Source organism: Myxine glutinosa, chromosome 11, assembly GCF_964187855.1.
Source record: "Myxine glutinosa chromosome 11, kmMyxGlut1.1, whole genome shotgun sequence".
Classification (NCBI taxonomy): domain Eukaryota; kingdom Metazoa; phylum Chordata; class Myxini; order Myxiniformes; family Myxinidae; genus Myxine; species Myxine glutinosa.
In genome coordinates, this window is record NC_136271.1 from 122,591,991 (window position 1) to 122,615,309 (window position 23,319).

Consider the following 23,319-nt stretch of genomic DNA (forward strand, 5'->3'; position numbering starts at 1 on the left):
ATAAATGAAACGACACAAGGGGTACAGTTCTCAAGACCTCCGGAGGAGGATATAATTGGTGGTGGAGAAAAGGGGTAGATTACAAGGTATGAGGTAAAGCACAGAAAAGATGGGCACTTAGTTACAGTCTTATCTTATCCCCGACAGACCACAGACAAACGGAACAAGACTGACTTACACAGGGATTGATGGCAAGGAAGGACAGGTCGGTTGATAGCACAAGGTGCACCAACCCTGGTGTTGGGCTAGCGGCTAGGGTGCCGGCTTAGGATCCTAGGATCCTGGGTTCGAATCTCGGTCGATCGCCGAATTAATGCCAGGGGGGTTGACTCAGCCTGTCATCCTTCCGAGGTCGGCTAATTTGAGTACCAGTTCACTGGTAATTCCCTGTTTGTCGTTGAAGGCGGCAAAAAGGGTTGGCGTCAGGAAGGGCATCCGGCCGTAAAACATTGCTTCAAAAAGGGGACCAAAAAACAACAACTACCACGGTCCCCGAAAAGGCCAACCCCTGCTTTGCGGGGAAAAATGGCCTCTAAACGGTGGTTTTTATATGTGCTCGGTGTGTACAAACACCCCAAAGGACATGATGAACGTTAAACCAAGGACAGCATGTTGCACATCACAAACATAGTACATGTGTATCTGTGAACCTCGATGATGTAAAATGAAGTAAAACACGTACTTTGTTATTTTTGTTGTTGGTGCTGTCGACGACTGTAGTTACCTCGTGCGCGAAGTGCAAAGCAGAGGGAAACGATTGGTTTATACTGTATGCGTGTCTGTTAGTCTTTGAGATTTGATTGAGAGAAACTACTTTAATAATTTAAATTTAATTTCGTATTTTGAACACTGTCGGCCACGAATCAGCTGCAGTTTAATAATACTTTGGCTCTGTATTTGGCAAATTATATGGCATCTTGTCTCGCATAAGCACTGCGGGGTAAAACCGTTGCTTCAGTCAGTCTGTCTGGCACGAAACAACATTGTAAATCATTCCAATCAAGAAACCTACTGTAATAGGCAAGAATAACTAATTAAACGTCTGAGTCGGTGGTGTAAAAGACGGTGTTTCCCAAACGCATCAACTGTGGTAAACTGCTGATGCAATGTTTTTTTGTTTTTTTTCTACAACCTTTAAAACTTTATTTCTTTTAATAAAGAAACACAAAACAAAATTTCAAACATGTTAAATTAGTTATTCTTGCCTACTACAGTAGGTTTCTTGTTAGAAATGATTTCCAATTTTGTTTAATGCCAGATCGACAGACAGAGGGAGATTTCTTTGAACATTGTAAAACACAAATCCTCTTGTTTGCACTTCTAAAAACCTTCAGATTAGCAGTATTTTGGCCGAATGACACACCTTCTCGACCAATCAAATTTGCCACTCACACTTCGGGTGGGGGGAACATCAAGATTCGGACAAAATGGTGGCGTCCAATGATGCAACAAGTGAACTAACTTCGTCCAAATAAAAATGGAGGAGGTAAGCCTTCCCATTGCCTTTATCAACACTGCGCAGGGACTCTCTTGTTTGTGCTTCTTCCATGTACTATTTTATATATTTAGCCTGCAGAAGACGTGTGTGTGTGCGTGTGTGTGTGTGTGTGTGTGTGTGTGTGTGTGTGTGTGTGTGTGTGTGTGTGTGTGTGTGTGTGTGTGTGTGTGTGTGTGTGTGTGTGTGTGTGTGTGTGTGTGTGTGCGTGCGTGCGTGCGTGCGTGCGTGCGTCCGTGTGTGCCCGTGGCGTAACTTTTTTTTACCATTTGAGCTTTTGTCATCAAATTTTCACCAAACCTTTATCTATCTATAATTCCAGTAATCTCTGTGTGTGTGTGTGTGTGTATGTGTGTATGTCTGTGTGTTTGTCTGTGACCGCTGTTTCTCGACAACCACGGGTCCGATATACTTGAAACTTGCCAGGTATATTGCTGGGGACCCGAGGATGTGCCTTTTCAAGGTTTCATATTAATCGGACAAGTAGTTACCGAGCTATGTCCAAAAAACGATTCAACCAATCAGAGAGCAGCGAGCTATCACGTGTGCCGAACGTGCCGAACAGACTCTGCCTCGGACGGCACATTTGAGAGCGTATTCATTTATTTCACGTTGGCAAACTATGTTGGCGTTAAACTATGTTTTAAAACTAATTAAAACTAATTTGCGATTCTTTCGCTTTCCTGCGCGTTTGTGCACGCTATGGCGATTTCTTTACCAAACTCCGCAAGCCGTTCGCTTTGGACCAAACCATTTCATGTAAATAGAGGGGGGGGGATTGTCACCGTACTCGCAAGCCGTTCGCTTTGGACCAAACCATTTCATGTAAATAGAGGGGGGGGGATTGTCACCGTACTCGCAAGCCGTTCGCTTTGGACCAAACCATTTCATGTAAATAGAGGGGGGGGATATAATTTTAGATATATATATAGTACGGGCATGCCCTAGTCTATCTATAATTCCAGTAATCTCTGTATGTCTGTGACCGCTGTTTCTCGACAACCACGGGTCCGATATACTTGAAACTTGCCAGGTATATTGCTGGGGACCCGAGGATGTGCCTTTTCAAGGTTTCATATTAATCGGACAAGTAGTTACCGAGCTATGTCCAAAAAACGATTCAACCAATCAGAGAGCAGCGAGCTATCACGTGTGCCGAACGTGGCGAACAGACTCTGCCTCGGACGGCACATTTGAGAGCGTATTCATTTATTTCACGTTGGCAAACTATGTTGCCGCTATGTTGGCGTTAAACTATGTTTTAAAACTAATTAAAACTAATTTGCGATTCTTTCGCTTTCCTGCGCGTTTGTGCACGCAATGGCGATTTCTTTACCAAACTCCGCAAGCCGTTCGCTTTGGACCAAACCATTTCATGTAAATAGAGGGGGGGGGATTGTCACCGTACTCGCAAGCCGTTCGCTTTGGACCAAACCATTTCATGTAAATAGAGGGGGGGGGGGGGGGGATTGTCACCGTACTCGCAAGCCGTTCGCTTTGGACCAAACCATTTCATGTAAATAGAGGGGGGGGGGGGGGGGGATTGTCACCGTACTCGCAAGCCGTTCGCTTTGGACCAAACCATTTCATGTAAATAGAGGGGGGGGGGATTGTCACCGTACTCGCAAGCCGTTCGCTTTGGCTTTGCGAATGGACCAAACCATTTCATGTAAATAGAGGGGGGGGATATAATTTTAGATATATATATATATAGTACGGGCATGCCCTAGTTATGATAATATGGAGAAGGCAAATTAATAATTATTGTCAAAAGATCAAAAAGTTAAAGGTCAGCGTCACCTAAAGTCATAAATTTTCACCCAATTGACCTGAAATTTCAATTTACCATTTGAGTTTTGTCATTACATTTTCAACATAGCTTTATTATGAGAATATGGAGAAGTCAAATTAATAATTTGGTCAAAGGTCAGCGTCACATAAAATCGTCAATTTTCATCCGAGTGACCTGAAATTTGAAGAATTTGCATATTGGGTCACCGAGTTGGTTCCCAATCAAAAGCAATAAGCTGATTATTTTTATTTATTTATGGTCAATGGTCAATGTTGTATAAAATCACCAATTTTTACCCGATTGACCTGAAATTTCAGGAATTTGCATATTGGGTCACTGGATTGGTTCACTAATGTAAAGGTATTGTTGTTTTATATATATATATATATATATATATATATATATATATATATATATATATATATATATATATATAAAGGTCAAGGTTGCATAAAATCGTCTTTTGTCCAATTCACCTGAAATTTTAGAATTTGCATATTGGGTCACAAAATTGGTTCACTAATCAAAAGCTAGAAGCTTGTTCTCTATTTCTAGAAGCTAGAAGCTTGCTTGTTCTCTGTTCTCTATTTAGATATAAAGCTCAAAGGTCAAGGCTGCATAAGTTATCATTTTTCATGTTGTATTTTTATTTATTTATTCTTTTCGTTATTTTGAGCATACAGAAAAATAAGAGAATGAGTACAAACGAACTGAGGACTGACTACAAGAGGATGGGCTTTGCATTTTCACATTCTTTCTAGTTTCATATTGCTTTGAGAAGTACTTTTGTGTGCTCCTTCTGGGTCCGTCGAGCTTTATTCTGAAGTTGTCCTACCGTTGGAACCGTTACATTAAAGCTTCCTGGTTTTCCTCTTCCCTCTGAAAGCATCGTTTCTAAATCAGGTACTTTTATGATTCAACAGACATGAAATTGGGTGATGGGGTCAAAACCGACATATAGCAGGATATCTCAAAAAGGTATGGATGGATTTGGACGAAACTTGGTGGAGAGGTGTGTGACAAGGACTAATCGTTTCGATTTTGGTGAAGATCTGAATATGGATTCGGATACGGGAATTATTTAATTTTTAAGTGAATCTTCACCATTGAGAGATCGGGTGAAAAGCGATATATAACATGATATTTAAAAAAGTTATGGGCGAGTTATGAATGAACTTGGTGGACGAGTTGGTCAGGCGACAAGAACTAGCCGATTAGATTTTGGTTCAGGTCTGAAACCAGATCCGGCCTATCAGTGGGATACAAAACGTAAACTGTTCACCAGGTGGAGGTATGCACTCTACTGAGTGCCGTTCTAGTTTCTGATGTACTCTGGTTTGAGTATTAAAAAATAATGTTTTTAGCAATTGCTTTGTAAAAATACAAAATTCTACCCTGAAAAAAAAAAAAAACCTCCATGTTTGTTTAAACGAATAATAAACATGCTGCCCGATTTTGTGTTGAGTGTGTTCAACAACCTCTGCTTCAGATGTGAACTTTGATGAGTTGAGTGGAGACTACTTTCCTGTTCTCTATCTCAATGACTACTGGAACCTGCAGAAGGATTGCTTTCCGGTTAACAGCAGCCTGGCCAGTCTTCCCTTGCACCTGTCATTCACGCCACTGTCTTTGTGGAAATGGCAGATGTATGCGGCACAGTCCACACGATCAATTTGGAATGTATTTGGGGATGACCTTTATGAACAGTCTGATGAGGAGCAAGACACTGTAAAGGTTGGTCATTGAGAACTGTGCTTGTACTCGAGTTGACGTCGGTGGGCCACGTGTACTGTACGTGTCTGTGTACATTTGTCAGTTTCTGTCATTGTGGGTGCTCAAAAGTAGTGTCTTGTATTATTATTATTGTTGATAACAAAAGAACTTCATTGCTCATGTTTACAGATTATACAATATGCATTCACCTTTCCACAGAGGAAAGTTGCTGCATACACTTGTTCCTCAGTTAACGTCGTAGTTACGTTCTTGAAAACACGCCCTACATATATCTACATATCTATATGAGGGACGCCCTACATATATCGGTTAAAATGCATTTACTTCTTCATGTAGGTGTATGAATCAAATTGGCACCACCCCTTCATGTGAACATTTCTAGAGCATTACATGGTTCCTTCTAAGAACACAAGGGTAGTCCAGCATGCACACAAAAATTTTTGAATTATTTTGTATTGTTCAGCATTTTCTCCAAGCTATGGAATGTCCCTTCTTTTCTACACTTTGCCACATGGCACATACCAGACAAAAGGGGCCTTTTCTATGCCCCTGGCATGTTTCCCAAGAATGTCCCTTCTTTTCTATAGTTTGCCACATGGCAAAATCCCATATAAAGGGGCCTTTTCTATGCCTCTGGCATTTTTCCCCAAGATACATTTTAAATACGAACAAAATGCATTTGTCATCGTGCAAGACTTTATTGACGACGATATAAAAGACTTGGAAAAAGTAAGGGGATAAAAAAAAATTCAACACAGATGGGATTCAAACCCACAATCACCAACTTGGGAGTCTGGTGCTTTATCCATTAGGCCATTGGTCCAGCACATTCGATTTTTTTGTAATAATATTTTGAAGAGGTACAAGTGTGTATATATCTATATTTATATGTAATATATTAATATTTATTTAATTTTAAAGCAAAAACTATGGCACTTCGGTGGAATTTGTTTTGAAAGCCATTAACTAGACCTATTGGCCAATGTATTGTTACGGTACGCGGTTAAGGATGTTGTTTGCCGAGCGAAGGCTCCGCGACCGAACAGTTGTTCCCCGACTCACCCGATTCACCCAGACGTTGGCCGTATCGCGCCACAGCTATTCAATCAGGGAAAAGACAAAGACGACGGATGTGAAGAGAAGGAATAAGAAGATGAGAAAAGGGTTGAAAATACTACTAAATTTATTTACTATTTACAGGCTCAAAATAACCAAGGAGAAGGAAAGATAAGAAAATAATATACAGAAGCTTTTAGAGACACAGGGAAAATACTAGCTTATACAGACTTAATTACCTACCCAGGACAGAACAAACAAAGACGACTCACACGGGGAATGATGATAGGAATTGGCTGGAAGGAGAGGATGGCTTGGAGCTGTATTGTGCAGCACGATCGGCGCGTTTAGCAGCCGCCGTTCCTTCGCGGCCCTGCTCAAAACCGCCGTCCAGGCCCCAAGCGGCTGTTGGGTGTTGTTGCTGCTGTGGCAGCCGCTGCTTTTCCAGGATTACAACAGGCTTTGTGCTTTCTGGGATGTCCTCTCCTTGGATGTTCTCTATGTTCTCTTGGTCCAAGCACTCCTCACCACCGACAACTCAACGCAACCAACGCAACCAACGCAACCACTGACCACCACAACGCAACCACTGACGACCAAAACCACACAACTCAGCTCTGCTTCTTGGACCCTCTCTCTTCTTCCTCTACGGCTTGGGCTCCCTTTTGTCTGCCGGTCAAAGCTCCTCTCTCAAAGCTTGTCTCAGCTTCTCTTTTGGGAGCGTCGCGCTGCGGATTTTAGCTGCGGTCACGCCTGCTCATTCCCTCCTCTCCGCGCCTCTCTTTCTTCTTCAAAGCTCGACTCCTTGGGGAGCGTCGCGCTGTGGGTTATATAGGCCCCGCCCCTCAACCTTTTTGAACCTCCCCGATCGCTCTTCCTCCGCCCTCTCTAGCCAAACCCCTGGCTCATGGTTGGTCGAGTGGGGCTGGCTCACTCCTCCCCTCTATGACGAGGTGGAGACACGCCTTTCTTCTCCGACCCTGCCTCGTGGTCAATGGCGGTTATTGGAGGGGAGGTAATTGCCAAACGACGAAAAGGGGGAATGGAGGTTTTGGGAATGGGAATGAAGGGAATCTATCTCTTTCACTTGGTGCAATGGAGTACTTCAATTAATGGGAGACACAGCCTTACCCTAAAACACAGAATAAGATATAACTATCGAACAGGGGTATTCTATTATTGGCTGACGTGTATGCTTGTGGACTAATTATGGGATGCCCTTTGACCTTTACACAGCTCCGGAGGCAGGGGGCGCAGAATAAACAATAATAATAATTCACACAATCAAAAAAATATACAGTCCTCATATCCGCAACAGTATATTCCAGGTTTCAGCTCGTTTCAATGTAGTCCTTTAGATATGAGCGCCAACACATTTTGGGGGGACGGACGGACTGACAGACGCCAACGTGATTGAGGGTTTTCTCAATAAAACTCAAGAATGCAGAAACGGACGTTGCTGAAATTAGGAACATATTACCTCAACGTACAAAGCATTTACTTCTGAAATTTGCAGCGGGTTTCGTCCAGTAGAAGCCAAGAAACGAATTTGCAGTCCCCATGTAAAAGCTAGCTAGCCTGGTGTTGGCTTAGCGGTAAGGGTGCCGGCTTGGGATCCGAGGATCCTGGGTTCGAATCCCGGTCGATCGCTGAATTAACGCCAGGGGGGTTGACTCAGCCTGTCATCCTTCCGAGGTCGGCAAATTGAGTACCAGCTTGCTGGGAGGAATGATCCCGGTGTGTACCCCGATTTAGAATAGGTACACCGTATCCCTGCGCATCATAAGAGCATGACCAAGGGTTGGCGTCAGGAAGGGCATCCGGCCATAAAAAAAACATTACCTCAAACAGGGAACCATGATTGTCATGGGGCCCGCAAGGCTAACCCCCGCTCTAGCGGGGAAAATGGCCTTAAAACGATCATTCATTCATGGAAAAGCTGCATACAGAGAAACGATCCCTCATATAAAGGGAGGGGCACTTTGCTCCTCCCTTGATTATTGCTTGGATTCTAATCTTGTTCAGTTAATTTGATGATTATAATCCGTTGTGGTAGTTAGCTTGCTTTGTTATTGCTGCGTCGGTTAATTTTCCGTTTGCTTGTGATGAATGTGTTTGATGCATGAAGTGAAGTGTTCTTTCTTTGACTATTTCCCTTTTGCAGGTTGCTCTGCTTGAGACCAATCCTTATCTTCTTGTCCTCACCGTCATCGTCTCGATTGTGCACAGCATATTTGAATTTCTTGCTTTCAAAAACGGTCAGTATTCTCTTCATGATAACTAGTTTGTTTCAATAGGCTGCACACACTACCCTTTGGTTATTTACGTGATGGTTAATTAATTCCATATGCATTCTCCGGCCGCTGGTTGCATCGTTGCTAGGAGCGCAGCTGTGCTGCTGATGCAGTGTACCCTGTAGGTGAGAGTAGGAATTTCTAATTTGTTCAGGCTGTTGGTGATAACTCACCTACTCTTTGTGAAGGATACCATGGGATTTTTAACGTTAATCAACTAATGCCGTAAGACGGAACACCCAGTTTCATGTCCATCAAAGGGACGGCACGCACACTGATTAATCGCCCTGCATGTGAGACACCAGGATGGTAGTTTGTAGCTGGGTCGAGATTCACACCCAGCCTTAGACAGCTCAGTGGCGAGTGCGCATACCACATCAAAAGTTTGGACACGTCGTAAAGTGCGCATATGAGATCAAAAGTTTAAAAGACCCTTCAGCAGACCCCTGAGGGTCGGATAGAATCTCCCTCCTCCCACCATTTGTTTTCATCCCCGGGATTTGGATGGAATCTTTATCTTCCTGCTATTTGTTTTATTCCCTGGGGGTCAGGTGGATGGTTGACTGGTTGCTGTTTTGCTGAAATTTTATTTTTGAATGTGGTAAATAATAATAATAATAATAATACATTTATTTTGTATAGCGCTTTTCAAGAAACCCAAAGACGCTTTGACATAGTACGTAAAACAAAGACAAAAAAGACAAAAATACATAAGTTAAATAACCAAACAGAAAGGAAGGAGAAGGAGAAGAGACGGTCAGGGGTTGAATGCGGTGTTGAACAGGTGGGTCTTGAGTGATGATTTGAATGTGGTGAGAGAGGAGGATGTCATCGACTGTCCTGTCAACTAAATCAACTGTCAACTAAATGTCATCAACTTGTTTATTCTACAATGTCTCAGGTATTGCCAACCTTTGTTATTTTCTAATTAAAGCATGGAACACATTTGTAACCCATCTAACGTAGGCTTGAGACAGTGCAGTATCTGATCGGGCAAAGAACGCCGACTTGTTTATGGACCCTCATCCATGAATATGCACAAAATGACACATTGTTCACCTAACAAGTTAAATAATTAAATCGTTGTTCTTATAACTTTGCCTATGTATATTACTTGAAGAACAAGCTGTAATTATCTGAAGAACCAAAATATACCATGTTAAATTATTTTGTCTTGTGATCTATCAGACTGTTAACTGAAACGATGGGGCCTTGCTTGTGGAGCAGTGGGAACGGACATGTTAGACAAGTTAGAGAGCGCTTCTGAGTAACGAGAGGCAAAAAGGATTCAATGTCCACCTGCTTTTTATCCACGAGGCGTTTGCTTCAACCGTAAAGTTGGACAATTTTGAGTTATCCTCCATAAATTTGCATATTGGAAGATGTATGAGTGTGGAGGAAGAGAGTGGGGCAGTTTGGGGACATCACCAGAGTGTGTTATACATGTTTGTCTCTTAAATATCACGGTGACCATGAACCCCTTTAGCATATCACCACTTCCTGCAGGGCTCCTGACCAACAAGGGGTGCTTTACGACGTGTCCACCCTAGGTAAAAATAACTTTAAGTTGCAGTTGGGATGATTACTATCAACATGAATTGTGCAAATCAGTTGCCGTAAAACTTCGACAATAACGCACCTCTGTGCATAACGCGCACCCCCAACTTGGACTTTTGTCGCGGTGTAAAAATCTATAGACCTATATATAATACGCACCCCCATTTCAGCACTCAAATGAAAAAAATATCGACGTAAAACATGTTATTACATCTGTCAAAAACGGCGAAGTACATCTCAACCAAGACTGTCGGCCACAATTTTGTAATAGTTGAACAGAGCGGCGCCAATGAAAGAATATCGCGGCAGGTCAAGGAACTAAATTTACGACAGTCGTAAATCGTATCAATCACGATGTTCAGTTGTGATTGCGCAAAGTTTAAACATAGCAGTACATATTAAATAAACGGCGGGAGTCGGATAGCAATACAACGAAGCAACCTGTAGCCTATTGTCGGACGACAATCACGTGGTACTCAAGTTGCTGATGATTGGCTATATTTTATGATAAAACCCAAGTGTTCTTTAACAGCTTCATCTCGATGTCCCTGCTCTCAAATGTTGTGTTTGTGTCCTTCCCCCTCTCTCCCCATCTTGTCTACCGCTCCCCTTATTTTGTGTTTTATGTGTCGGTTTGACTTTTTGTGTGATTAATGTTAGCTCTTTCACGAGCCTCGATCTTGTATACACAAAAAAAAAAAAAATTCAGTTGTTCATCAGATTTACAAGCGACTTCTATTTCCACTAGTTTTCTTACCGTAATTAACCCTGAGTTCTCGACGACGATCATACACCGCGGCTCAAAAACTAAATATTGTTTGATACGCTGAAGATCACAGCAACAGAGGTGCTGGGCGGGAATTCGACGGAATATCTCAGGTGAACATCAGACTATGGAGATGCTCCAAGACATCACAGCATTTCCAACGTCCATTCAATTACCGGTATAATTTTTTTCATTCGTATAATAACTTTTGAATTTGCCAGAAATTAAAATCAACACTTAATAGAACACTGCTTTACTTACTTACTTCATGATTGTGAACTTACAGATTATATATTCTATATTAAGCATTCAGCTATTCTTTGTTGTTGTTCTTTGAGTATTTCCATTTCCGTTTTCGAAGACGTCCTCGACGATCGTTTCAATCTGAAAAAATAACATACAAAAAAAGTGGACCTATGTATCGTATGCACCCCTAACTTTAAAAAGATTTTTGGGTTAAAAAACAAAAAAGTGCGCGTTATAGTCAAAGTTTTACGGTAGTTCAGTTGTAGTCTCATAGTGTCAGCAGCTACGCTACTAACCGCACCGTCAGTTGGCCAACATGGCTGCAAAACCTTTTTTTGGTAGAATCGTCGGCCTTTTTTTCAGTTTTTGATAGATCCAGTTTTTGCTGCATAAAATGACATTATTTCCTTTAATGCTGGTTTCATGTAAGTCTGTTTTTGTCAGACATCCAGTTCTGGAACAGCCGTCAGTCTCTGGAAGGACTGTCCGTTCGCTCCGTTTTCTTTGGGGTCTTCCAATCGGCGGTGGTTCTTCTGTATATCCTGGACAACGAGACAAATTTCGTGGTGCAAATCAGCGTCTTCGTTGGCCTACTCATTGACCTCTGGAAGGTCACTAAGGTCATGAATGTGAAGGTGAGATGTTGTTAAAGGCAGGTTTTTATTTTATTTTTACTTGTTCTTTAAACAATCATTTGTACATTCATTCATTCATTCATTCTTTAAACAATAGTTTGATTCATTTGTAAAAGCCTTTGGAAATAATATAGTTTTTATTGATTTCACTCAGCCTCAACCTTTTATTCCTGGTACATGAAACGCCCTGCAACCCATGCCTGCAGAAAACAGACTTTGTGGAATGCCGGCCGCATTTTCCATCCAATAATCACGTAACTTTGTTAACTTTCTTCATGGGTGCCCACTCTTGTGTTGAGTTTTGTCAATCGTTCAAGCAGTTTCAGAGAAAATGAATTTAAAAGTGCACTCGAACGGCGCTCACTTGTGCGCATACCTCCACGAGGCCGAACAGTTTTGGATCCCACTTCCTTCCGTACAGTTTTGGATTCCCATGTTTTGGATCCCACTGATGGGCCGGATCTGGATTCGGACCTGAACCAAATTCTAATCGGCTTGTTCTTGTCACCTAACCTTTTTTCTAGTCACCTAACGTGGGACTTTTGGCCCGACTCATCCACAACCTTTTGAAATATCGTGCTATACTGTATATCGTTTTTGGCCCTATCTCTCAATGGTGAAGCATCACATAGGAAAAAAAAAAAAATTATCTGGAACTTCACCAAAATCGAATCAAGGTGTCCTTGTCGCACTACCAACCTGTCCACTAACATTCGTCTGAATCCATCCATAAATTTTTGAGATATTGTGCTATAGGTCGTTTCTAGCCCCATGATTGACCTCAGTGGTGAAGAATAACTTAAAAAAAAAAAGAAAAAAAATTCTCATCCAGATCTTCACCAAAATCTACTCATTTTGGCGGTGTCATACACTCAACCTCTCCACCAAATTTAGTCCGAATCCATCCACAACGTTTTGAGATATCCTGCTCACCCAGACAAACAAACAAACAAAAACAAACTGGAAAGACGTCGTGCATACGATACTTGTGAAATCTAAAGAAACAATAGTTGCCATGGAAACAGCAATTTGGTAATTTGGGAAATTTGACCTATCAAGTGTTTTACATGATGGAATGTCGTGCATAATTGTTTGATATATTTTCTAATTGCTGCTTAATAGGTATTTTACATGTTTTGGATGGCATTGATTAACCTTTGACTAATTTGACCAGATTATATACATGTATATACACATGTACAAATAAGCTGTGTAAGTTTCCATCTGATATCTTGAAAAATTCCTGAGGTTTGGCAATAATAAAATCACAAAAAAATCCCACTTGATTATGATGTGGGTGAAATTGTTGTCTGGACAGTTTTGTCTTCACCAAGTGGGACATTTTCTGTTCCACATGGGACTTTTCCCAATGCCACTAACCAATATGAGCAGAACCTGAAAGAAAACAGAGAAAATTAATTATTTAATTCTATTTTGTGCTCTCTTAGCTTTGTACAAATGTGGTTTATCAATGGGGGCCCTTTTGATTATGACTGGTGAACTTCAAATGTAATTGCAGAAGGCCCTCAGAATGTCTAACAGGGTCTATATCTATGAGGTCTTGGGGATTAAGGGTTCTAATTGGGTCAGTCGGGTCTTAGGTTCATAAAGGGTCTTAGAGTTATTAAGGGTCTTCGGGTTATGAAGGTCTTGGGGGAACTAAAAGGTCTTGGATCAAGGGTCTTGGGGTTATGAAGGGTCTTAGGGTTATGGAGGGTCTTGGGGTTATGGAGGGTCTTGGGGTTATGGAGGGTCTTGGGGTTATGGAGGGTCTTAGGGTTATGGAGGGTCTTAGGGTTATGGAGGGTCATAGGGTTATGGAGGGTCTTAGGGTTATGGGGGGTCTTAGGGTTATGGGGGGTATTAGGGTTATGGAGGGTCTTAGGGTTATGGAGGGTCTTAGGGCTATGGACGGTCTTAGGGCTATGGACGGTCTTAGGGCTATGGACGGTCTTAGGGCTATGGACGGTCTTAGGGCTATGGACGGTCTTCGGGCTATGGACGGTCTTCGGGCTATGGGCGGTCTTCGGGTTATGATTCATCCTAACTACTCGCTAGCAACCTTCGTGGTAGCTCAAATGGAGTACGTACTGCTCTCCCCGATGGGATGGTGTACCCCACTCACTGCAGGTGCATTATTTGAACGGTCTACCATCTCACTTTTCAATGAGCCTTGACTTTGCATTAAAAACCCCAAAAGGCTTTGTATACATCCTATGGTGCTGTGTATTTGTTGAATAAAGCAATGTTTTATGTTTAATTGTTATTTCCCCTTCACCGTCTGCAGGTGGACAGGGAAGATATGTTTGCAAACATAATCCCCAAAATAAAGTTCGAGGACAAGTCGACTTACATTGAAAGTTCAACAAAAGAATATGATGACGTAAGTCCAGAAATGTGTTGGTGGCAGATTGATTTCTCATTCAAAATGTTTGTATTCTTGGGGCTATAACTTTACATTCTGCAGACAATGTTCATTGCTATGTCTATCTCCGTGTTTGGCCGCGGTTTCCCCTTCTCCCTGTGTGCGCTTCTTCAACAGCATCCTTCTACCCCGCGTATCATCAGCTGTGACGCCGGCTCCACACTCCTCAAACATAGCATCCCCTCACATCCCCCCCCCCCCCCCACTTCACACCCCCTTCCCCAACTCTGTGGTGCTATATCTGATGGATGCTCACCGATTCAGCAGGTGTTCTTCTTTTTTGTGGACAGATGGCATTCCGCTACTTGTCCTGGGTGCTGTTTCCTTTACTTGGATGCTACTGCATGTACAGCCTTGTGTATCAAGAGCATAAGAGTTGGTACTCCTGGGTACTCGGGATGCTGTACGGATTTTTGCTCACTTTTGGTATGTCCAACCCCTTCCCTCAACCCCGCTTCTGTCCTTATCATTATTCGTCGTGTAACTTCCTTTCCTTGTAATTTTATAGTTTTCTTGTACACTTTAAATTTTATCCACTGTTGAGAAAATAGATGACTTTCTTTCCTGTGGATCCTTAATCTTTGTAATTGTTTATTTATTTTTCTTGAGGAAGTAGGAATGACTCAGGAGCACTATGTAGTGAACAGATGAGTTCAGTGCACTAAAACAAACGAGGAGCTGATACGCTAGGTCCCCCGCCTTTTTGGTGGTATGTACCATAATATGAAAGCGAAATCTTGAACGTTGTTTTTAAATATCGCGTACACAAACCAAGTTACCAAGATGCTTGCCATGGTAACGCAATTCGGCCAATCACAGCCGTGGTCTAATCAGGTTGAGGTATTGTCATGAAGAGATATCTGCAACACGAAAGTTGAATGTTCAACGGTTTTTGAAATATCTCGTACATGGACAGATCGGTCTGACGGAGTTCATTCGGAGGGGCGGGGCCAAAAAAACGCTAACAAAGTAATCTTAAGCAATGGTTCACACAAACATTTTACAGGTTTTAAACTATTCATATTGGCAATTTGAATGCAGCTGCTTGCACAGAATAAAAGTAAGAAGCAAAATTTCTGCCAAGGTCTCCTGTTCCTCCACTGCTCCAATTGGTGCACCTGATCATGTTTTTGTGAGTAAGCATCTCTGGTTGGTGTCAGAGAGCTACTGCAGAGTCTTGCACTTGTTACGTGCTCCTCCCCAAACCCCCTGGTCACGGTGTACCTTTGAGCCCCGAGAGGAGTCGCGGCAGAAAGATGTGTTATTTTGTATGTCAAAGATCAATGGTGAAGCCACACCAATTGTTACCAACAAATAAATATTGTATTAAGATCACACAAGAATAACAGTACAACAACAATAGTAATCACTTGTACAACCAATATATATTTCCGATGATGGTACCATCAGGTTCGTACAATATAAACTCACTGTGCTCCAAGTGAGCGAAAAGAAGAACATTCCCCAATGTCTCTATTCCGGCATCAAGCCAAAGTCGTATTCCGGCATCAAGCCAAAGTCGATCCGCTCCAGCGATTGTCAGAACGACGTCTAATCGAGATCAGAATCCCGTTCGGATGACAGTCACAGTCACGTGGCCAAAGCTGCGCAAAGGCGCCCTCAAGGCGACCGGGAAATCACACCCTCGGGTATGGACGTTCCACGGCTCAGTCGGGAACCGCAAATTAACCTTCAAAAGCCACGTTGCACACACACACACCAGATTAACATCGGAATGCGATGAAAATGGTTGAAGCGAGATGAAACCTTGAGCGAAGCGCAAGTCCTGCGCGAGTCAAAATGGCGACGGCCCGCTCTCGTGGCGTAACGGCACTCTGATGATTCTCTCCGGAATCAACCGCAAAACCTGTCACGCAGGTTGATCTGTTACAGCGATAACAACTCTGTCGCAGGAATCCCTTTCCTGGGAAACCCAAAGTTCACTCGTGACTCTCGTTCGTCAACGTTCGCTCAGACTTCAAAGCAGCTCGGCTTTCTTGTCAAACTCACTCGCTCCGCCTTCTCTTTCTCCTCTTCCTCTTCGTCGTCGTCTGGTTCCGGTTTCATTTAAAACATTGACTTTTTCACCTTTTGAAAATAGTAACCTCTAGCTCCCTTAAACGACAACAATAATAGTACATGGAATCAAAAATATTTACAGTGGATGAAAACCACAACAACAGAAGTGACGAATCCGTAACACACTTCACTTGGGCTGACTGGCAAAGAGTGCAATTTCAGGATTGTTGTTATATCTCCATTACCGCTGATATTGATGCCACCTGGGAAGTCTTCCACAAAAGCCCGCTCTCACTCATGCACGGATGAATCCCATCTCATCTGCAGCTACCTTACCATCCTCCTGCCCTTGGTCAACCAAGTCCTGTGGTGAACCAGCTGCTTTTAAACAACTTGCCTTCTCTTACAAGGTTCATCTGACCAAAAGTAACCTCGGATCATTCCAAAAAGTCGGCAACAAGTGTGTCCACTCTGAGGAGAGCCAGAAAACATCTGTCCAACCTCAAGAATGAACCTTCGAACCTGGCTCCTCCCTTAGAGACTTGGTGATGCCACGCTAACTGTCTTTGGTGTACCCTTTGAAAGCTTTGAATGTGGTGAGCTCAGAAGTGCCCAAAAAGGACTTCGCATGGAGGATGCCCAGACGGCGACTGGCCATTTGAAGGCCAGCTTGGAAATGTGGTTTTCCCAGGAAAGATCATGGCAGATAGTGAAATCCAAAAGCTTGAGTGACAGAACTTCACTGTAGGAGGAGGCAGTTAAGCTCATGATGCTTGCAAAATGACTGTTAACCCATTGATGAAGACGCCGGTCGTTCCGGTTTCCCAGTTTGAATCCGGAGGGTTGCGTCAAAGCGACCGCAACAGTCCTCTGCTTCAAGACTTCCCTGTCGGATCTGCGTCTGACAACCGCATTACCATGCAGATTGGAAATCTTAATGCGGCCCAGTGCTGCACCAATTTGCATCATGTGACCGATCAAACGTGGTAGTCATGCAAAATGAAAGCCTATGCAGTAAATGGCAATAAACTATGACCTCAATAATCAAAACCTCTTACCCGTACTGAACTAAAGGCAACCACGAAACAAACAAACAAACAAAGGAGAAGACGTCATGCAGAGCACGATACTTGCAAAATCCACCCCTCCCCAAAATGAAATGTTGCCATGGATACATCAAATTGTCCATTTCATTAAGATTATAATTGACGATCTTAATCAAAGGTCGGGTTAAAATTGATTTCTCGGATGAAAATTGATATTAGAAGTTTGACCTTGAGTTGACCTTTGACCTCAAAAATAGTTGGTTTCCCAATTCAGCGATGCACTATGTAATTAGTTTAATTTTCAAGTAGATAGGATGAAAAGTGATTTGTCAAATGAAAATCGATTTTAGAAGTTTGACCTAGAGTTGACCTTTGACCTCCAAAATAGTTTGTTTCCCAATTCAGCGATGTACAATGAAAATGCTGTTTCATTTCTAGTTTAAAGATAATTTTTAGTTTAATTTACAGGTTGTTTTCTCCACTCTCTCTCCCTCTCCCACTTTTGGTTCACGAGTTATCAAGTGACCACTATATTCGTCATGTGTGTGTCTGTCTGTGTGTCTGTCTGCAGCATAACTACCCGATATCATCCGATCTTGATGAAACTTGGGTGGGAGGTTGATATTATCTAGTTGTCTTGCCTAGAGTGGGCGTATTGCGCCCATTGTGGGCGGAGCCATGCCCAAAAAAGATGTCTTTTTAGGGGGTAATCAAGTTCAAGCTACATCTTCTCCGAGGGGTTTGGTGGAATCTGACAGGGGTTTCGATATTTGGTTAGGCCAATGTCATGTGTCTAGCTAGCCCCATGGAGCTCGATTTTTCATATATATATATATATATACTCTATATATATATACAGTATATATATATATTTTTCCCAATTTCCTTTTTCACCGAATTTTCGGTATTGTGCAGCTAACTAACCTCATAACTAATTATACATTATTTTCTATCTCATTTCAAGGTCAGTAACCTTTGTTTTGACATTTCCGGGCCTGTTTCGCTAACAGCCTGTCCTTTGTCACTGAATACCGCTCGCTCGTGAACCATCGTCGTCTCCTGACTTGTTTGTTCTATTTGTTTCATCCCTGATTTTGCCTTCGTCTTTCTCCCCATTTATTGTTGAACTTGTATCCATCTTTTTCACCCCGTGTCTCACGTAATATATATTTTTAACCCTGTGTTTCCCTCTCTCTCCCTCCCGTCCACCCTTGCTCTTATTCATCCCCATGGCCATTCTTCCTCGTGTCCCTCTACCTTACTACTACTGGTGTGTGTTCCCTGCTTTACTGTGTTCTTTCTGTTCTGTTTTGTTCTCGCTTTTCCACAAGCATCGACTTTGTATATGAATATGAATGAATTGTCTGATTCTGAGGAGTTTAACCAATAGCAAGTAAATAACACAAAACGTAACTTGTTACATTTCCACAGGGCCAAATCTAGCGTGTTCCACACATTTTCTATTTCGTACACATTGATGTATGAAAGTGGTGTTCGTGGTGGGCCTTGTACATTTATCACAGGCAGAATAAGGACATTAGGAGACATTCTCACATTTTTACATGGATTACCAGGACAGTTTGAAAATGGACAAACCTAGTTTAAGGGATTTGATCCTGGGATCTCTGTAACTTGAGTAGTGGGTTTGGACTGGGAATGCTAAACAGGCAAAAACATAAAGTTCAACAGTGATGTAAACGATCAAAATAATTTTAAATGGAAAAAATAAAAACTTATTCAACTCATTGTTCTATCAGGCTGGCAGGATGGTCATGATGTACACACACTCACCTCTAAGCCTTCAGACCTGGATTTGAATCCCGATCCAGCTATAAACTGTCGTCCCGGTGTTTCACAGGCACAGTGATTCGTCGATGTGTTGCCATCCCTCGGATGAACGTTAAACGGGCGTCCCGTCTACCGGCATTATTTGGATATTAAATATCCAACGTTGTCCTTTGTGAAGAGTAGGCGAGCTATCGCCGGCACCATGAACAAATTACAAATTCCTGCCCTAACCAGCAGAGGGCACTGCATCAGTGGCATCTTGACCAATGATGCCAACCTGCAGCCTTGTGCTACATAAGAACGAAGAAGATTGTCCTATCGATGCATTTCTGAAATGTTTCCAAATTGCTTCCACTTGTGACCCAGGTGCAAACCTCGAGCACAATAAACCCACCACAGGTGATGTGTATGTATAGCACTAGTTTTATTTTTAATCCTGTTATCAAGACTAATGAAATAATGTCGTGTTTCCTGTTCGTTCTGTGATCTTGTTCCCTGCCAGGATTCATCACAATGACTCCTCAGCTCTTCATTAATTACAAGTTGAAGTCTGTCGCTCACCTTCCTTGGCGCATGCTCACCTACAAGGCCTTGAACACGTTCATCGATGACCTTTTTGCGTTTGTTATAAAGATGCCCATGATGTACAGAATAGGCTGTTTGAGAGATGGTGAGTTCGATTTGACGAGCGTCGTGTGTGTATATGTGTGTATATATATATCTGTATATGTGTGTATATATATATATATATATATATATATATATATTTTAACCTTTAAAATAAATGTAAAATATGTGAACATACATGCATACACATACATATTGTTACAGACGTGGCTTGGATGTTATTTACCGAGCGGTTTTATGGTATGACCACGTCTGCACAAGTTACCCGATTGTGCCCGAACGTTGACTAGTCGCGCGATGCTGGCTCAATAAGAAAAAGAAGACACCCGGCTGGATTACAATAACACAATACGACACCAATGTTTCAATTCTCAAGACCTCCGGAGGAGATTATATTCGTACGGAAAGGTTAGATTACAAGGACGAGAGGTACATCATAGGAAGACAGGCACTTAGACACAATCTTATATTATTCCCAACAGACGACAGATAAACGGGACAAAGCTGACTCACACGGGGGTTGATGGCAGGAAAGCGGTTGTCGATGGCTCCAGGTGCACCTGTGCTCAAAGGTTAGAATCGACCCGGTCCGGTCCAGAGATGCGGGAGGTTTCACAGCGCTCGGAGGGGACGTTCTTTCACAGGCGGGCCTTTCTCTCTCAGCGCTCGCAGGTCCTTCTTTCTCCAGCTCGGGGCGCATCTCTCGTCACATCCGGCGCGTGGCCGCGTATATCCCGCGGGGAGTGACACGCCCTCGGCTCGTTAGCTCCGCCTCGTGGAATCGGCACGTTGCTTCTCATTGGGTGCGTGCGGGGGGTTTACCAGGCTCCGCCCTTGACGAGGAGCTGACAAGGAGCCCCTTCGTGGTAACCCCGTGGAGCGCATGGTCTGGAGCTAATCGAGCCGGTGTGAGGACGCATCCTCCCCCGCTCCGCCGCCATCTCCTCTGTTGTTGTTGTAATTGTTGGGGAAGAAGATGGAAGGAGGTATGGGAAAGGTCCTAAACTCACTACTGATGCCATATAATCACATTCTGGTGCAACGAAGAGTCATAATTAATGGAAACGAGGCCTTAACTGACATAGAATAAGAATAACTAGGAAGATGTCCGAAAGTTGTCTACGTGTGGTGCGGTGGACCTGGGCACGACATTTAATGGGGGAATAAGGGGAAGGTCGGCTCTACTGATTGTTATTTACATGCAATGGGACTAGGGAATGGGGGATTGGGGAAAGTTGGGGAGTATTGGAGAAAATAGGGGAATATTTACAAGCGGATATGGAGGCCAAATTCCATATTCGCAACATTGCACCCTTCTCTACCCTCGGGGCGTCCCGACCCGATAAATTTTTACCTACTTTAGTGTGGCACGCAATGTAGTTCCCTCTACTATTAACTCTACCCTGAGTGCGACAGTTTTACAGATATTCACAAATGAGTAAATATGTCCCCCTGCGACGTTGCACCCTTCTCCTCACAGAAACACACCCACAGGATAACCGAATCCGGAAAGAATTCTCAAACTAAACATACAGCCGGTAGGGAGCATTATTTACAAGATTACGCTGATATCTACACTACGATCCAGGACCTGTTTTTGGAGGAACACATGCAGATGTTATGCATAGAGAGAGCGCGCTTGCCAACATCGATACACCAACCCACGAGTGCTCTGTGGCCGACGGCCTTTAATAACGTGCAGAGCACCCTTCCCGAGCATCAACAGCACCACCCCACCACCAATCGGTGCAGTCACCATTGTTCATTGGAATAAAAATAAATTCGACAACCCCTAACCCTGCAGGTGTCTCTTGCTCTTCTTGTGGTGCACTTGGTGGTGTTAACTATTAGTGGTTCACCTGTATGGCATAGGTGCCACGTTGATCCATAGGTCCATCCCCGGGTGGTGCTTGGCCGCAAACGAACTGCGGTCCATTGTGGGTGGCCACAAACATTGCGGTCCATATGGTGTATCGATCCCGGCAGCAAACAGCGAAAGTGCAGGCCCACAACTGCGCAGCCAGCACCTCTCTCTCCTCTCTCTCTACCCCAAAGCCAGATCCTCGGAGGTGGGAGACAAAAGAAGAAACAAGTGAGTAAGGTGGTAAGGGCGCAAAAGTGCACGCAATGTAAGGTGATGCACACTGGGGGCACATGGGAACCAGGTGAGACAGGTACGTTCCTATCGTACGCCCCCCCCCCCCCACCAGGTAACCTACATGGCCCCTCCCTTACCCCTTACTGTATCCACACAACACAACACTACCCATAAACATCTACTTTACAAATCAACAAACATCCCTACTGTCTTCCCCGTTCCTCCCATATACCAAATTCGTCTTCTCTCCCTCCTAACCAATCAAATTTGCCATTTTCAACTCAACATCAAAATTTGCCATCACCAATTCATCATCAGTCCCTCCTAGGGAGGGAGAGATGGAATCACCCCAATGTCTCATCCACGTCGTGATGCGTCTCACAAATCCAACAGCAATTCTCATTTCTGCAACACAAACAAAGAAAACACAGGTGTGGAGTCATCATCATCACCACAGGCAAGTGGCTGCGTATGGTGCGACAGGTTCATCAATCCTAACTATCTCCTAAATGACTTTAACAACTTTACACTACCCGGGGTCTTTCTCCGGCCAAACCATTGGCCCTCTTACACTATGGGTTCTAAAAACCAATTCCCATTGGCCAAACTGTGGTGCTCTTCAATTTGGGGTCTCACTCCCCCGATTCATCTCCCGGTGCCCTCGTACAATTTCTGGGCTGCGACGTGTACCTCTCCCAGTGGGTCTACCCACCTGCACACCTCCACCACTGCAGTTGCCTCCGAGCTTACCTGCTCCTTACCCTAACCTAACTACCAGGGGAAGGCCCTCTGGCTCTCTCCCCACTCCGTGCCCTCTCTGGCACTGGGCTGCCCGATCCACACCTGGGATCCTCAGGCACCCACTCACAACTACCGGCTCCCAGAGCCCACCTGCGGCCTCACCTGGCCGACATCCTCACAGTGGTGGAGTGCCCAACCAACTACACACACTAACAGGCTACACGCCCAGCCATTTCCACAACACTAATGCACCCATTCACAACACCATTCTGCAACCGCACCACAAATGCCAATATCCAACCACAATTTACCTGCACCCTCTACCTAACACTTACACTACCCGCCCCGGGTACTCGTGAAAGGGGTCTACTCTTCCCCCATCCACACCTTCGCACCATGCACACCACTCCGTACCACTTACTCCAACTCTCTCCACACACCTGTACCTGCACACCTGTGCTCTCACACCTGGTGCCACCTGCACCCTTCTCTCCCCAAGCGCATTCGCGCTGATCCACAACACTCATTACTCACACACTGCTCCACACACCTGTCCAGTTGCACACCTGTGCAATCACACCTGTACAGTTGCACACCTGTGCAATCACACCTGTCCAGTTGCACACCTGTGCAATTACACCTGTTCAATTCTCACACACACACGGCATCATCTCAGCTAACTACTCCCTTCTGAAACTTGCGCTTCCCAGTCGTCCCTTTAAACTATTGCGCTCCCTCGTCATTATCATCCATACTAATCTACCTGCGTCCCCACTACAGGTATCAGTCACTAACTAAACTTAACGTTACCTACTGTCATCTTCGCTAGATCCCTACACACAATATCCTAACCCACCCGGGCTAGTTTTCACTGCCATACACCCCATAAACTATTGCTCCTTTGCCCCCCACCATGGGAAGGATGGTGGATTTGCCATCCCACCACATCGGGGGTCTCTCACTACCAATTTTGCACATCAAATTTCAACAAATTAAAAAT

General features: G+C 43.6%; 1 protein-coding gene across 2 annotated transcripts in view; it reads left to right on the forward strand.

The window, feature by feature from the left end:
* Positions 1–23,319, forward strand: part of CLPTM1 (CLPTM1 regulator of GABA type A receptor forward trafficking) — a 47,988-nt gene that overhangs the window by 15,494 nt on the left and 9,175 nt on the right. For both annotated transcript variants that reach the window (XR_013625044.1, XM_068131115.2), the window contains exons 8-13: positions 4,777–5,021; positions 8,242–8,335; positions 11,385–11,575; positions 13,863–13,958; positions 14,291–14,426; positions 19,356–19,523. Coding sequence is in view for 1 of the 2 variants with exons in the window: in XM_068131115.2 (XP_067987216.2) it covers positions 4,777–5,021; positions 8,242–8,335; positions 11,385–11,575; positions 13,863–13,958; positions 14,291–14,426; positions 19,356–19,523 (930 nt within the window). In the remaining variant the exon portion in view is untranslated. The remainder of the gene's footprint in view (positions 1–4,776; positions 5,022–8,241; positions 8,336–11,384; positions 11,576–13,862; positions 13,959–14,290; positions 14,427–19,355; positions 19,524–23,319) is intronic.